The 18,340-nt window shown below is 27.6% G+C and overlaps 3 protein-coding genes across 3 annotated transcripts in view; 2 read left to right on the top strand and 1 right to left on the bottom strand.

Moving 5' to 3' along the window:
- The window catches only part of LOC105364009 (glutamate receptor ionotropic, kainate 2-like), a 120,537-nt gene extending 120,235 nt beyond the window's left edge, over window positions 1-302 (top strand). Inside the window, 1 exon segment of the mRNA XM_011501843.1 lies at window positions 149-302. Within this exon segment, the coding sequence (XP_011500145.1) occupies window positions 149-235 (87 nt within the window). The 3' untranslated portion in view covers window positions 236-302.
- Window positions 303-6,532: 6,230 nt separating this feature from the next.
- LOC105364117 (endocuticle structural glycoprotein SgAbd-8-like) lies at window positions 6,533-7,431 on the bottom strand. The gene is made up of 2 exons (XM_011501981.1): window positions 7,420-7,431; window positions 6,533-7,132 (listed from the first exon to the last, which is right to left on the bottom strand). The coding sequence occupies exons 1-2, from the start codon at window positions 7,429-7,431 to the stop codon at window positions 6,746-6,748; spliced, it is 399 nt and encodes a 132-aa protein (XP_011500283.1). The 3' UTR covers window positions 6,533-6,745.
- Window positions 7,432-14,556: 7,125 nt separating this feature from the next.
- Window positions 14,557-17,593, top strand: Taf5 (TATA-box binding protein associated factor 5). The gene is made up of 11 exons (XM_011501841.1): window positions 14,557-14,669; window positions 14,764-14,949; window positions 15,047-15,249; window positions 15,368-15,564; window positions 15,655-15,865; window positions 15,924-16,043; window positions 16,119-16,264; window positions 16,350-16,487; window positions 16,566-16,759; window positions 16,834-17,125; window positions 17,315-17,593. Exons 1-11 carry the CDS (start codon window positions 14,607-14,609, stop codon window positions 17,527-17,529), a joined length of 1,965 nt encoding a protein of 654 aa, XP_011500143.1. The 5' UTR covers window positions 14,557-14,606; the 3' UTR covers window positions 17,530-17,593.
- The last annotated feature ends 747 nt before the right edge of the window (window positions 17,594-18,340 follow it).

Below are 18,340 nucleotides of genomic sequence, written 5' to 3'. Positions count from 1 at the left end.
AACTATAGCCGCTCATCCGTAAAATAAAAGAAAAAAAAAAGCTTACGTGAACATGGGAGAGGGATTTGAATCCCGTGGCAATACGAGCTTAACATTGGCAGATCGATACTGACACGCGTCCTTGTCGCCGCTGCTTTACTCATTGCAGCAGGAAGCTGGTGCGTTGGTGATGACGGAGATGAAGAAATCATTGAGCTACGATCAAATAGCGGCGGAGCCCAGCGGGGACACCTAGCACAGGCTTCTATCGCAGCATCGCCAGCAGTCATTGCAGCAGCAACAGCATCAGCATCAGCAACAGCAGCATCACCAGATATGCCGCGGCACACCTACGCACACACATCACATACACTGCCTATCGCACTCCCACACTCTCGGTCATTCGCACAAACGCCAGTGTCATCAGCAGCACCAGCAGCAACAACAGCAGCAGCAGCAGCAGCAGCAGCAGCAGCAGCAGCAGCAGCAGGAAGTACTGAAGCAGAATCGAGTCTCTTCCGGCATCGGATTAGCTCAAGGTATACGGATTTTTCCACGAGTGGAAAAACTCGCTTGCATCAGCAACTATTTATATGTCCCAATTGACGTACAGCTTGATCAGTCGTGTTAGCCATTTTTTAATTAGATTGGACTTATCAAGCTTATGTTCGTTCATTTGTAGGAGACGTCAAGAAAGTTTAATTTAGAAAAGTCATTCGATCGCGATTTCCAATTAATTTATTGATAAACTCATTGATAATATCTTTGTTGATAATATCACTTAGACTGAAAAGCCACTTGTCAATCCCATACGCTTATAATGACGCGTTAGCGAAAGCACGGCTATAGCAACAATTCGTTTTAAATCAACAGGAGGTGACCACCCTGAGAGCATCCTCTGGAGGTTCGACTGCGATCTCGCGGGTGAGCCGGACGTGGTGATATCGCCAACCCCAGTACCACCGCCGCCACCACCGCCGCTGCCCTCGACCGCGATATCGCGCACCACGACTCTCTGACCAATACTCGAAGAGGCTCCCACGGGTGTTCCACCTCCGCTCAGGAATTATCGGTCCACTTCGGCCTCTATCGTAAAGCTCAACGAGCCTCGCAAAGAGTCGTCCTTGTAGCAGACCTAAGAACTCTCGAGCCACTGGACCTCGAGTCGTTTGAGATGAGGATCTCAATTGGACCAATTACCGCGTTGGAATCCCACGTCACTGCCAACATTCATTAAAGTGCACACACTGACGTATGCTCATTGGCGGGTCGGTGGGAGGTGTCTCGAGTCATCAGTGTCATTATTTCTAATAGCGTCTAGTTGACGATCACTGACTTTTGCATTTGTCGTAAGATCTCGCTGAAATGCTACCTTAGTATCGTAGAATAGATAGATCGAAGCTCCTTGACGACTGCAGCGTAAAGCTCCTTCAATCCCTTTTTCTTAATCGATAGAAAATAAGTTAGCCCATTATATTTATAATTTATAACAAGGAATTAATGTTTATTAATGTTTTAAAATCAAATAATTTTTTTGTATTTTTCGATGAGCGTTAATAGAGTCAAGGAGCTTCAAATGGAATTAATGAAGAGAGATTAGTTGAGGTACCGCGTTGTATTTAAATAATAATAATAATAATAATAATAATAATAATAATAATAATAATAATAATAATAATAATAATAATAACAATAATAATAATAATAATAATAATAATAATAATAATTTATAATTATAATGATAATGTGTGTGTCTGTGCGTGCGTTCGTGTGCGTGCGAAAATGACGCATTCTAAGGCGAGCACGACTTTCGAGACGAATCCGTGGCCACAGAAAGACTGTTGTTCAACTGTCTAGTAATGTTTAACGAAAAATAAGGAAAACAAACTGTATTTCAATGTACCTTACGATACCATTGTAAAGCGCGTAAAATGTGCAATTCTGTAAATACTCTCTGTAACATAGATGCTTAATGCGCGATGACGATGAACGACGAATGTTAATTCGTGCCAATAGAAAGGTAGATGACTTTTTTATGACGAATGTAATTTTAAAAAGTTATTATACAAATGAATGACAAATATTCTTGATAAAAATCGCAATTGCGTAACATCGTTTGATGATAGTTGAATTTAATTAAACAAACCAGTCACGTTGTTAAAAATTTCATAGTTGAGTCATTCATAAATTTCCAATTATTCATTATGAAGAAATTTAATTAATATATCAATAATTTTAAATGTTGATTGTTATCTGATATTTAGTGTTTTAATATTACTTCGTTGTTAAGATTTTATTCAACAAGTTTTAAATACAACATAAAACTGTCTATACAAGAACACGTGTTTGTTGGTACTTTTAAAGTACATTTATTCCAAAATTATATTGTAATAGCAATAATTTTAAGTTCTATTACGGCATATAAGTATGATATATAAGATTACTAAATGCAAAAAAAAATGGTTTTAAACTTTAAACACTTTTTTCTACAATAATTACGTGATTTGGCGTAAAGTAAAAAGTGTGCTCAATCCCAAACATTCCGTTGATAATAAATAAATATAATTTTTTTCATTAATTTTGAGACCAAAAATTCATAAAGTCTTTACTAAAAATATGAAATTTCGATTAATAATTCAGATTATATTACTATACAATTACAAAGTATCACATTGGTAGGTAATTTACCAATCAGCACTTTAATTACGAAATTATTACTTTATTAATTTATCTACCAAATCCTCCACTAGAAATTCTTGAAAAGATCTCACCTATATTTAGTAACAAATTAATTGCAAATATTACAACAAAGCATATCTTGCGTACGATATGATGATTAATTTGGTTGTAAAAACTAGCATTTTCCCTTACACAAAAACATAAACGATTTATTTTCATTAATAATTCAAATTTAAGTTTGAATATGAGATATTTGTATATTTTAATTAAAAGTAATCTATGAAAAGTTTTTTACGCTCAGTATAATAAAACAAAATAATCTTTTTAATACAATTAAATTTTTATAACTTTACAAAATTACTCTAAACTTTATTAATAATAATAATCACAATAATATTTATTTAAAGGATAGTAACACTCTAGAATTTTCAAAAACTTGAATTTTCTTTTTTATTATCAGATGCCTAAGGGGGTGTTGAAAATTTTACAATATAAATTTGTACTCTACACTAGAAGTGATCTCAAAGTTACTTTTTTCAAACTATTCATAAGTGAAACATTCGACAAATATTCATCGATTTTGCTAGTATATACTTATCAAACAAACAGTATTACAATTTTTAAAAACATATTTATATTTGGTTGTAGACGATTTTTCAACTAACATTCTACGTATTCTACTATAAAACAAAAACACTGTTGTTTTTATTTTCAAAAATATTTTTTACATATAAAAAGTTTACTTGATATCAAATCATAGATCTCAATTTTTTTAACGTTCTATTGATTTTTATTTTTTATGTAATACATATCGATTTAATATATTTATAGTTTTCTTAATTGGCTTTTAATTATAATTCATTAAACTTATGCACACTCGCGACAATCTTACCAACACCCAATTGCGTTTTGTAGACCCGAAAATTTATTATCGAACTCACATTTCTATAAAAGTCAATTCAAATTCAGTAAAATCTAAGTAAAATACAGTAAAATACAAAAACTGATACTCACTGCATTTTAATATAAGATAGCTGAAATTGTAAGTTAGAAGGTCTTGATTAAAGTGTTAATGGGCACCAGAATTAAACTTAAAAGTTTTCAAGCCGTAATGAATCAAAGTTTTTCAAATAAATATATAACCATAACTATGTAATATCAAACCTTTGACTCTCAACATCTTTGAAAGACTTCTGCCTTTAGACTTTTATTTTAATTAAAGTCTTGATAAAATATAAAGTAATCTATTTTCATAAAATTTCAATTGGTTCTTCCTGAAACCAAACGTTATATAAAATAATAAATAAAAAATAAAGAAAATAAAATATAATATACAATGTTTTTAATAAAACAGGCGTGTTCAAGGTTATTTTATAAATATTTTCATTATTAAATTTCATATTCTTGTTTATTATTTATTATTACAAATTTAATTTGGTTTAGGAAAACTAAAAGAACGCAATATAAAGCGATATATTATAACATTTTCTAAATTGAAGTTGAATATTAAAGATATTTCATTTTATTGCACTAAAAAATCTCATACGATATATAAAATAATGGTAGTAATTGATAAATCAATTTAATTGATTAGATGATTAATTTGATAAAAAATTTTATCAAAAGGCAATAACATATGTTTCAATGAATATGTAAATTAAAATTTTTAGTAACAATTAATAAAAATATATATATAACGTCTAATTTTACGATTAATTTTAGAAGAAAAGATTTTTTATTTTGCATATATAATTAAAAAATATAGATAAATAATGCATAAGCTAATGAATTTAAAATTTTCAGTAAAATAATAAATAAAATAAATTAAAAGGCTATTTTTAATGTAAAGAAAATCACATTTAAACAATTCTTATTGTTTACTATTCTTCGTAAAATATTAATAATTTTTGTTGTTTAATGTTTTAAATTAATTTTTTGAACTGTAATATAATTTTAAATAATCGTTTTAATTGTCTTTCGTAGATGACTCCTATTCATATTAATTAATTATTTATAAATTTGCTGTGTTAATTATAAAAGATTTCCTAAATTACTAATAAATAAACATTGTAAATTATATATTGCATTGTAATTTCATGATTCATTATATGTTCGTAACATGATTAAAATATTAATTGTAATATAGGCAAACATATTTTATTAGTTTACTAAAAATGGAGCTTTAAAATAAGTAGTAAATAATTTTATTTACTTGTTTTGAAATCATTGATAGATTTATGAAAAATATTAATTGCACTACATGAGAATTTGCCACTATTGTCTACATTGTAAAACAAATTTTAAAAAAATTTATTTTATTTTATTTTATGTTTTAAAGAATTATTTATTTATGCTGGTAAATTAGTGTATTCGTTGGTATTGCTACAGTTATTTTGGATCAATGCAAAAATAGATTTTATAAAAAAAAACAATAAATACATTAATGGGACGGAAACTCCGTATAATCATTTGTAAAACATTGTTTTTTCATTATTTTTAGAGTGCAAAAGTTCAGAAAATTGTATAAATTATTTAAAATATACAAATATTTACAAATAATTCCTCACTAAATACTACTTATGAAATAATCATTATGTAAATTGAAATGTTTGATAATATATTATTGACGTTAATTAAACTTTAATTTTAAAAAATCTCGAAATAATATGCACTCTGTATTATTGGAATTAATTGGAACAACTTTAAATTAAATAAAATGTATTGAAATGATAAATCCATCTAATAAATAAGTTAAAAACTTATTTTAGACTTAGCTTTGATAAAAGTCTTCAACTTATATAGAGTCTTATTATGATATATAAATTATATTTGTGTATCCTTACAATAAATATGTTTCTAGAATTTAAAAAATATACAAATATAGAATATCGGATAGATTCTTATTAGAATTGAATATACGTATTGCGTAATACATATTGCGTAATACATATTGCGTAATAGAAATTCTAATTTAAATATTCGTGAAAATGAAAATTAAGAAAAATATTAACGAAAATACTTTGTAATTGTATTTAATTTTAAACTTATATAATTTATCCGTTAGATTCCATAATGTAAAAATGTTTTTTTTTTTAATTATTTTTTCCCGTAGAAGAGTATGGCAGGTGGAACCGATGTATAAAATATTAATAATATCTCTACAGAGCTTATATTATGTAAACACTCAAAGAGAAAATATTGATAATTTCTGAATTCACAGTAAAAATATAGATTATACTAGAAATGAATAATATTGAATATATTCGTAAGTTCGTTATTCGTCATATCTGACAACGTCCAAATAAAGCAACAAATTATGATGCAAAAATTTGGACGTAGGTGGCTCAGGAACACATCGAAATGTATTTAAATGATATAAAAACTTTAAGAAAAGAAAGAGTCTAATATTTAAAATGTAAAAATGTAAATGACCAGTGCGATTGTTTATAAATTAATAAAAGTAATATGAATTTTTTTTAATGTAAAATTACTGTTCAAATAAATGATCCAAGAAAATTTTTAACAAAAATATACGTGTTTTCATGACTGTACGTACAATTTGACATTCATAATTGATTTTATTTAAGATTTATAGCGGTTTATTGTCAGATAGACTATATATATAATTAAATATTTCAATTTCTAGTTAACAACGACTACATAATTTAAGTTTTCAAATTTTCATTAAATAATTTACTTAATAAACTATATAAATATAAGACAAATATTATTTACATTTTCTTTCTCATAGCAATCGATATTAAAATTTTAAATTAATAATTTACAATATCATGACCTTTCTCAGTAATGCGATGTACCCAATGAAATGAGCATAAAGATGGGTGCAGGGATTATAAAAAAAAAATAGCCAAAATTAATCTATAACTGGTCTTTGAAGTTATTTATGCACTGGATTACTACATAGCAGTAAGTCGAAATTTACAAAGAGCAATACACATTAATCGATATAATTAACACTTTGATTAAAACACTTTGTGTGAAAAAAAAAAAAAAAAAAATGGCGTTGAGCAGTATTTCATCATTGGGCCTCTGGAAGTATAACCAACCAATTAGCCGCTCACTAGAGCTACTGACTACTCTGTTCCTGAGGCTGGGGATGAGTCGCGATATAATCGAGCGCCCTTTGTATAGCCTCGGGGATGGGCTGGGGTACCGGCAGGTGAGCGCCCTGAGGCTGGAAGCCGTTTTCGTCAGCGACGTAGCTTACGGCGATAGGAGTCCCATCGGGTGCCGTATACTGGAACTGACCCTGAGCTGCGATAGCGGCCGCTCCCTCCTCGTTGATGACTCTTGGCTCGCCCAATTCGGCCGCGGCGATGCCGTTCTCCGTCTCGTAGCTGTACGAATAGGAGCCCTCCGGGGAAATATCCTGGGCCTGGCGCACAATCGCAATCGGCTGTTGCAGAGTCTGTTGCTGGGCACGTACCAACGCAACCAAGGCGAGTACGGTAACCTGCAATGATCGTGAATATATACCCTGTTAATCTCGTGCGATTGAAGTTTTCGGGATAGAAGTCACTGGCTATTGTAGCGAGCGGAATTTATCGCCTGGCGGTTTACTCGTCACTACTCGCTAAGCAAATAAGACAGGCTACTTATAAAAACGAAAATCAAAGAGAACAATTTGATCACTGAAATGATTAATATTGCCGAGACGTGCACTGCTATAGACACAAGCTAATTAATTGAAATATCTAAAGCGATAACTGTTTGAAAAAGAAAAAAAATGTCTAGACTCACAAAGATTTTCATTTTCGTAAATGCGATAACAGAGCCGGCGAATCAAATGAAATTGAGACTAAGGTTTAACGTCGATTGTGAGATGAACAGGGATTGGGATGAATTTATACTTGGCTGATGGAATGACCCCACTTTCGCTTCTTACGGGATTTTTTTTTTAATGGCCCACGGCAACTAAAATGAGAGGAAATGAAAAAAAAAAAGTGAAGATGACGCAAAGAAATTAACAAAGAGAACGAGTTCCTGGCCAGTCTTGTGTGCAGTAAGTAGGGGAAGACGCGCGAGGTCTTCCTCCGAAATTTATCTATCGTCGTGACCTTTCGCTGGCTACTAACTCGATCGGCTGCTTCTCCATCTGTTGTATAATCATCACCTTTCATACCCGTTCAGGTAAACGCAACATTTTACCTCGTACCCGAACTCTAGACTTTATCCAAAATATTTTGATATTCCGCGATTTCACTTGAAAAAAATATAAAAGTGAATGCAAGAGAACTTTATCGACTTATGTTGCGGAATACATTGGATCCTTGATTCATATTTGCTTATCATCGTATATTCGCAATAATAATAATAATAATAATAATAATAATAATAATAATATCCCAGTAATGATGTTCCATATGAATTTTTAATAGATTCTTAGATACCAGATATTTTATGAACTTTCAATAAAGTTTCGATGTATTCATAGCATAACTTTTGCTACAGCACGTTGAACCATATTGAGAAAACTATTTGGGTTTTGATTTATACAACTTCAGAATCAACAAAAAATAAGATCACGAAATGTTTCTTTTCTAATCAATGCTTTTAATTTATTTGTTTATAAGTACAGATAAATAATTACTCTCTGTGTTGGTAAATTATTAATTTGCGAAACTTTGAAGATGTTATAGAATATTTTTAACTTTATATATATATAGATATATAAATTTATTTATTTATGTAACCATAATTTTTTACTACCAGATATAATTGCTTTTCAAATATAGTAGCGTAACAATTAAAAGTTTTAAAATTCCAACTTCAAATCTATAAAGAAATTGTTGAAGCATTTTTTACTTTCATATTACGCAATCAAACCTATATAAAAGTTATAACTATATTTAGTATTTATAAGACTTACTAAACTGTTAATGGATAATATTCAACTTTTTAAACATATTCTTGCTATACTAAACGACAGTTTTATTATAAAAGTTTACTATTCTTTCATAATTAATTATGTTTTTTATCTTCAAGCTTTTTGCACTATAAGATACATAACTATAAAATTGCAACAAACTAGTTTGATAGTTTATTATTGACAAACATTCCAACAGAAATGTGCATAAAATTTACATTTATACAAATATTTGTAATAATATATTTATAATAATATTTTATTTTTCACACTATTTTTTAAAAATCTTTTAACAATAAAACTAAATGCACTTATTTATTAGTTAATAATATTAATAAAGCAAAAATATACTTAATTAGTACTTAATAATATTACTGGAACAAAATATACTTACAATGAGTAGGTCAACGTATTAATGTACGCGAAAAACATTCCATATAATATATATATAAAAAAAGAACAACGATATGTTTTATGGAAAGCTTTCACATTATTTTTATTGTGCTTATGTTACGTGTTAAAATAAATATAAATTAATAACATGAAATCTTTTCATTGTGAAACAATATAAAAAATATTAAATAATTAAAAGTGCATTCTTTTTAAATAATTAGGTTTATAAAATATATTAAAGTAATTATTGAAACATTATATTATATACTTTGAGTTACATTAAAATAGTATATCATTATACATGATAAAAATATAAGATGTTATATTAAATATAATATATATATATATATATATATATATATATATATATATATATATAATCACTTAAAACATTTGAATATTTTCATATTAAGAGTAAAGCGGAATGTTAATATTTTAACATCTATATTTCATTTTAATTATAAGTACATTAAAAATATTAAATACTATATTTTCAAACATCACACGATATAATCCAATTTTAATTAATATAGTATAATAATTTATTATCGCGTATTATCAAACTCTCAAAAACGCTAAAGTATATACTAAATTACATGTAAATACATTTAATTCCTACAAACATACCTTATTCAAACTATTTGTAAATACAATTTCTCTATGTATTTTTTATAAAACCCTATGTAATGATTTATTAATATTTATAAATAATTATTATTACTAGATCAAATAATATTTTTATATTAAGACAATCGTGATTAAATTAAAATAATATTCAACAAATATCAATATATTACTCATTATGGTTATATTGCTTATGAAGTAATATATTATAAATATTCCTATGTTTATACAAACTCATAATTTCATTGATTTAATATACAGAAAAAAAACCAATTTCTGTAAAAGTGGAAAACAGATTTATATCGATTAAACACAAGAATGAATAGTAGCTTTCACGGTTTTAATTTTATCTATTGTTTGTAAACCTATATTTGTAAATGTTTTTTCATGAGTCCCATAATTTCCACTTTTATAACCCTACTTATTATCCATAGATAATAGTTAACAATTTTGTTGCGTAAACTTACGCTTTATGTAAACACATAACATTTATATACATTTATATGCAAATGTAATCTGAGTATGTTGCTTTCCTTAATAATTCAAACACTTTCTTTTCCATTAATCTGCACTTACTGAAATGACGTTCACCCTCGCAGGAAATTTGATTTTTATATTAGGCAATATGTAATATATATATATATATATATATATATATATATATATATATATATATATATAATAAATGTACATATTGCTTCCAAGTACTCATATTAAGAATCCTTTAACACGAATGAAAATAAACTTTATATAACAAATCGAAGAAGTAAGCTGCATACTTCGAGATTTCCATCATGAGTGACAAGTGGGGTATCGCGTAACAAAGAAAACTTTATATCGTTTTCCTTACCTTTACATGCAATTTACTGCTCATTAAGCGTTAAAGTATCATTCAGTATTATCTCCGCTACATAATGGTCATTAGTCTGCCCATGGCCACAACAAATCCTAGAATATAATCGAAAATCTGTCACGCATCATCAGTTATCCAAAACCTGTATGGGCATCGACAGGAAAATTATCATTTACTTTTTATTTATCGCTCAACCATACATATCCTCGCAATGAATCGAAAACTCGACTCCTTACATTTCAAGTCGCAAACGTTCGAGCAATGCTCGCAATAGAGGGACTTGACGTCGTGGTAGTTGAATGCCAGGACTACGGTACCTTTCCGGAAAATCAAGAGTTATGAGCACTTCCAACGCCGTCAGTTACATCCTGGAAGTCACTCGATGAGCCATCGAGTGCAACATCGCACATCCTCAACAGAGACGCTAATAAACTACAGGCAGCAATCTATTTCGTCAAATAATTAAAATATATCTTACGCTAATACCTAATTGACTTATATTATATTATAAATATTATAATCTATATTATCTTATTCGCTCTCTATGTCAATGTTTTGTTATTCGCTGCTATCTTTACGCTATTTACGATAAGTAGCTCTTTGATTGATATGACTTATTAACTATACTGGCCACTCTATGCCTACGCCTATCAATCAATGCTTTCTAATGGGTTCATTTACCATTTCATACATTCGTGTATTCGTGCATTCCGCAAAAATTCGACCTAAAAAATCAATCAGACTTCTTAAAAAGAAACAATTTGTTTAATGTATAATACAAAAAAGTTCAACTAATGAAATATTAACGAGTAGAATCTTACATTGCCATAGTAAATTAATTAAAAAATAATTATCTCATTATCAAGCATTTCAAATTAATATCTGCACCAGAACTTCTTGAATAGTTAGTCCATTTAAGTTGAGAAGAAGTTGATTGCGTCCTTGAAAAGTAATACAATTATAATGCGCCATAGCAGCGCTGCTTGAGGTAATTTGAAAATTTGTTATATTATGCATGAAGATTTCAAATCCTTGATAAACCATTTAATATATAGATACTACAGGCGAAGAAAAAACTTTTTATACACTTTTTTTTTTATTTCCTGTTTCATTTTTCGAACGCTGTTTTCAGATGTTTGTTTTCGGTCCATAAACTTTATACTAAAAATTATAACGGAGCTTTGATAGTATTCAATTGACATTTATTAAAATTCATACCAATTTTCATTCAATTTCATTCGATTAAATAACAAAATTCACTCATCTGTTTCGTTTTTAAATATATGCATGACTAAATAAAGAGATTCTAAAATGATAAATAAACAAAACCTTAAATTAAAATTGTATTTTATTTGAATATCTTGTGCAAAATCTAAATTAAAAATATACCCTGTAAACGCCATTTTATATTCCCTTTTTTTTTTTATTTCATTCCATCATAAATTTATTTTTAAAAAAGAGTTTAATCTATATGCAAATTCGTTAAATCTATTTTTGTTTATTATGCAACATCTGCGAGAAGAAGAAAATAGTATTGACTTAGACGAGAGTTTCTGCTTTAAGGATCAATCAAATCAAATCAAATGGCAAATAGCTAACGGGTGCGTGCGTGGTTACATTAAACAATAAATACGATATTATAAATATAGCAATTTGTTTATACCGAACCAGCAGCGACCCACTTAATCGGGTAAGCAATAAACATCTCATACGTTACCAAATAAAGGACGGAGGACATTAAAAGACGGGATGCGCCGTCACTCGGCTCTCATCTTAAGTTTTCGCTGGATAAACCATAAGCACGTGCACAGGGGCCGCACTATGTAGCAATCTCGGGCCCCATGCCAGTTTAATTCCCGGATTTATAATTAATGCGCTATTGCCACATAGTAAAGGGAACGAGGAGGCTGTCGGGGAGATCGTAAAATTTCGAGAGAATTCTTCATTATTCGTATTTTTCTCCAAATGATACATATATATCAAACAGACATTATACCGAAAAACTTTCAAACAGATATTCTTGTTTTACTTCTTTTTTTTCGAAACTACTCTATTCTAGATCGATCCACAATTTTATATTAAAAACTACATACACTAGGCCGACAATAATTTTGTAATAAATATTTCTAGCAATCTAAGCAAATATTTTTTACTAATAAATAGGGATATAAACAAAACTATATATAATTATTATTGTACTGATCAATCATTATTATTATTATTACTAAATTAAATAGAAATTATAATATAAAATTTAATTTGTCAATTAATTATGCTACTAAAAATTATAACGATATCATGACAAATTTTTTATCAATCAAAAAAATATTTAATTTATTATAAAATATTCTAAATTATGGAAACGAATAATTATGAGATTGAAGTATTATTAAAGAAGAAGATTAAAGAAATTCCTAAAATATGCGGATATTAACGTTTCAATAATATTGTCTTACTTATTATAACCATAAGATAAGATTTGCATTTACTCGCATAGCATTTTCGATCTCATTAATATGTCTTCAAAATCACAATATACGCAATTAGCTCTCACCCATCAAACAAAGCCCAAATTTAAAGCCCATACTGTTAGGCTAAATTAATTAGGCATTGATTTAATTGATACTTATTACGTGCGTTGACATAAAAAAAAAAAAAAAAAAAAAAAAAAAAAAAAAAAAAAAACTTAATCATTGAAATATGTAATGGTACTTTTAAAACCTTCCATGACTATTTAATGTAATAAAAGAGCACTAAAACACTCTATACTTATTATATCACATATTATCGGATAAACCTTCTACGTTTAGGTGAAAATATAATTAACATTTAATGCTTGTGACATCAATTCCAACATAGTTGTTACTCATTTAAAAAATAATTGCATTATAAATATTTGAAAATTAAAAATTATTATATTTTATATAAAAATTATTAAACTTACTATACTATCGATAAAATAAATAATCGCAATATAATTTTCAATAAAAATTGTACTATAAATATTGAATTTATTTATTTATTGTTAATAAATAAAGTGACAGGATTTAGAAAACTAAAAGGTTTTTATATCGTTTTATTAAATGATAAAGGATTTTATTATTTTAAGAAACAAAGCGTAAAATGTTTTGATTAAATTCAAAGATTCGATCAATATTTGTTCATAGAAGAAATGTATTTGGAATAGTTTGAATATCACTTTGTCTCATAATTTATAAGAAATTTCGATTATATTCTTTGAAAAATATCGAGTATCGGATGCACACACATATTGTATAAATAAATAAGAAATATACCAAAATTTCGTTAGTTTAAAATTGAATAAAGTTTATTTAGAAGCACATGTAATGAGCAATTAACAGTAACTAACATTAATATTTCTTATATATATAACGTTAACTGTATCAATATAATGGAATTAATATATTTTTTCACATTTATCATTAAAATTTATATGAAAATTCTCATTATAAATAAAATCATAAATTGCTATAACTATTGTATTAATTACTAATCGTTGATAGTTTTAAGAATTAATGCGTTCAATAACAAAATGTAACGTAACAAATAAGTTTGTAGAGCATTGAAACTATTTGATGAATTCATATTTGATGATTAATGATACTTTATGTGAATGTAAAATATATACATCTTATGAATAATTTTGTTTCATTATTTAAATATGGATTTTTTATTTATATTTATTAACGTTAAATGGTAAACCAATTATATCAAGGACTATTGTGAAAAATGAGAATACACATAAGTTATTTACTGCAAGCATTCAAGTATAAAAATATCTCATACTTGTATCCACTTGGTCGTACAAACTAAAGTTTGTAACATGAAGTCGGTAAAGAAAATTGGAAATTTTTCAGCAATTAAAATGAATTACATATTTAAGAGTGTGGGCGTGTGGTGTATTTTATTAGGAGCTACATATTTTTTAATTTATGTTCGACAGATGTTTGGAAATATTACGAGTTGCCGCAATGTGGCGCTACTGTATACGTTTGGTAAAAGTACATTGGACGAGTGCGAGTTCGGAGAAAGTCGGAAAGTAAAGGTCCGAGGTAAATTAACCGATTGACGTGAGAAATCAATTTACATTGTGTTGTATCTAGCCGGCCTTAATAATAAATGTAATATTCCATTAAATACTCGATATATTTTAAATCAACAAATTAAAAAATGGACAAGGACAAAAGTACTATGCTTGCTCTGTTACAGCTACTTCATAAATACAATTTTAAGGTTGGTATTTAACGATCTTGGAACTTATTAACATTATAACCTTTAAATTTGTTTTCATTTACTGTAATGTAATGGACATTTATTTTATCTTTAGGATACCGAAGAATTATTTAGAAAAGAGGCTAATCTTATTGACGTATCGATTGAAGATGCTCAACAAAGTGATTCGGAAGTTAATAGTGTGTTATCAGCATATAAGAGCGAAGGTGATCCGGCTCTTTATGAAAAATCCTATGGAGAACTTAAAAAATTTGTTGAAGGATCATTAGATATTTACAAAGTAATTCAATTTTCAATGTCATTATATCGATAAACCTAATTGATTTAGGAAATAAAACAACAATACTGTAATAAATATAAATTGGTAATAATTACAGCATGAATTAGGAACAATTTTATATCCAGTATTAGTACACATGTACTTGGAACTTATATATAATAATCACTCTGATGAAGGAAAACAACTTGTTGAAAAGTATAGTCCTAATTTAGAAGAATATTATCAAAATGACTTGAAAAAACTATCGCACGTAACGAAACGTGAACATATGGCTGGTAATGAATTAACTGATACATTTAAGTAAGTAATGAATTTCATAAAATAAAATAAATAATATCAAATTTTAATATAGCGAAAACAGAATTTTTTAAATATCACTTGTTATACAAATTATCGTATATGCAAACTTCTATTACAGATCAAATCAATTTATAATCAGAATGTCTCGCGATACTTTATCAATATTAAAACGATATTTACAAGAAAAAAAACATAGTATTTTATTGAATATAATACAGGAGCACTTGTATTTTGACATGTACGAAGGTGTTGCAAGAAATAAGAATCAAATCGAAGCAACTTCTGGTGCTCTTGTAGGAGAAGCAACTAGACAAGGTAAATAAATAAATACTATACATAAAAATTGATAAAATGTCAGTTTTAAATTTACATATGATTGAAAGTAATATTTAATTTTTGAAATAGATAATAAAGCAAAAGTTTATTATGGACTTTTGAAAGAGCCAGATATTCAATGTGTTCCTCCATCGGTTACCGAAGAAGAAGAAGAAGACAATGGTGGGCCTGATTCTGACAAACCAAAGAAAAAAAAGCCTAAGAAAGACCCACTATTTTCTAAAAAAACTAAATCAGATCCTAACGCTCCTCCAATTGGAAGAATGCCTTTACCTAATTTGTAAGTAGCGCTGTACTACAAATAAGTAATAAAATAATTCTTTTAATTTATTATTTAGAAAAGATGTTGATAAACTAGAAAAGATTAAGGCATTGAGGGAAGCCTCTAAAAGAGTTGTACTAGGTCCTGATAGTTTACCATCCATATGTTTTTACACTTTAATGAATTCCGTAAATACGTAAGAAAGTTTTTATTCCATTCATAATTTATACTTTATGAAAGTATATGTAATTTGAATTTTTTCTTATTCAAGAGTTATATCAGCTGAAATTGCAGAAGATTCAAGCTTATTAGCAGTCGGTTTCAATGATTCTGCAATTAAGGTTTGGAGTTTAGTTCCCCAAAAATTAAGAATAATGAAAGATGGTGAGCAATTAGCAGATGTTGAACGTGAAGCTGGTATGTATTTTAAAATCTTAACTATAATAGTGAGGCTCATCAATTATTATATAATTATATATATTTATAACTAAATTATTTTCAGAGGATGTTTTAGTGAGAATGATGGATGAGAAGACAGCAGAAACAGTTCGTACATTATACGGGCACAGTGGGCCTGTTTATTGTTTATCATTCAGTCCAGATAGAAATTTATTACTCTCGTGCGCAGAAGATGGCACAGGTATATCATCCTAGTAGTTACTTTAAGCCATTAGAAGTAAAGGTTTCCAATATTATTTTAACTAAATTGATTTTACAGTAAGATTATGGTCTCTTCATACATGGACTTGCGTTGTTTGCTACAAGGGTCATTTATTTCCTGTATGGTCAGTCAAATTCTCTCCTCATGGTTATTACTTTGCAACAGGTTCACATGATAAAACAGCAAGGCTTTGGGCAACCGATTCCCACCAACCACTTAGAATATTTGCTGGTCATTACTCAGACGTGGATGTAAGTACTATATAAATCAGTGTAGTAAAAGAAATTTTAATTCGTTTTAAATAGAATCATTTTATTTTGTATAGGTTGTACAATTTCACCCTAATTCAAATTATATAGCTTCAGGATCTAGTGATATGACAATTCGTTTATGGGATTGCGTTTCCGGTAATCAAGTGAGACTAATGACAGGTCATAAGGCTCCTATATATTCTTTAGCTTTTTCGGCTGAAGGAAGATTTCTAGCGTCTGCTGGGGCAGATTCACGGATATTAATATGGGATCTTGCACATGGACATTTAGTCGCGGCACTCCCGAGCCACACAGCAAGTGTATATTGCCTTTCATTTAGTAGGGATGGAAACATTCTTGTATCTGGTGAGAATTAAAATTTAATATTTTTAATGCATTTTCAAACATTTTATTTTTAATTCTAACAAACCATTCTTTTATATTTGTATTTTGAATTGTATAAATAAATTCAATTATATTTCCTTGTATCTTAATAAATACATTTTTAAATACAAGACAATATTTAGATAAATAAAAAAAATTTTCATATTAAAGGTTCCTTAGATTGTTCGATTAAACTCTGGGATTTTACAAAATTAGCCGAAGAGATGAGCTTAGAAGATGTAAATGTTTCGCATAATCCTGATGTCAAAACATGCACTGAATCATACTTATTAAGAAGTTTTGGTACAAAAAATTCACCTATTCTTGCATTACATTTTACAAGAAGAAATTTATTATTTGGTATTGGAAGGTTCGATGCAAGCTAATACTTCCAGTATTTTGTACATATTCACTTATTCGTAATGTAATAAATCTTTTTTATATTAGATATTTAATTATGTCTTATCAATATAACCTTCATTAAATTCAAATAAATTACTTGTTAATTGTTATAAATTATATATTTTCGAATCAAATGATAAATCAACCAATGTAAAAAATAGTAATAATAATAAAATATTTATGTCAATTAAATTGACTATAAATAATATAATATACATAATACTTCATAAAAAAAGCCTAAATATTAATGTTTTTTATTGTATTAGTTAAAAATTAATTCAAAAAATACTTATCATTTTTATGATATATAAATGCAAGTAAAATGTATATTAAATAAATAGTAAAATAAAAAAAAAAATTATAAAATAAAAATAAAAATAAAAAAAAAAATAATAAAAAATCAATTATTATTATTTGTAAGTAAAGTAATATTAACGAATATAATATATTTTTAATTTTCTTTACATTATAAAAATAATCAAACAATTTTATTGCTTACATCTTATTTGAAATTTTATATGTAACTTCGAAAAACTGATACATGACAATAAAATATAAGTACTTTACGAAAATTCGACTTTATAAAGAGCAAATAAATAATAATGGAAACCTAGCAAAACAAATAATTATTAACACTATTGTTAATTAGATACCTAACATTAATTTCAACAAGACTAACGTAACTATGAAATTTATTAAGATTTTCATTATAAATTTATACATTTAAATTTATATTAAAATATATTAATGTATATTTAATTATTATATGTTTAAATTTATATAAAAATATTTTTA

This window comes from Ceratosolen solmsi, unplaced genomic scaffold (assembly GCF_000503995.2).
Source record: "Ceratosolen solmsi marchali unplaced genomic scaffold, CerSol_1.0 scaffold23, whole genome shotgun sequence".
NCBI lineage: Eukaryota > Metazoa > Arthropoda > Insecta > Hymenoptera > Agaonidae > Ceratosolen > Ceratosolen solmsi.
This window is presented reverse-complemented; position numbering and strand designations above follow the sequence as displayed.

Bases quoted from the DNA above. Each gene is read 5' to 3' on its own strand.
- Taf5 (XM_011501841.1), top strand. From the start codon at position 14,607: ATGGACAAGGACAAAAGTACTATGCTTGCTCTGTTACAGCTACTTCAT. The intron at 16,265-16,349 runs GTATGTATTTTA...AATTATTTTCAG, and splicing joins AGATGTTGAACGTGAAGCTG to AGGATGTTTTAGTGAGAATG. The intron at 17,126-17,314 runs GTGAGAATTAAA...TTCATATTAAAG, and splicing joins TGGAAACATTCTTGTATCTG to GTTCCTTAGATTGTTCGATT.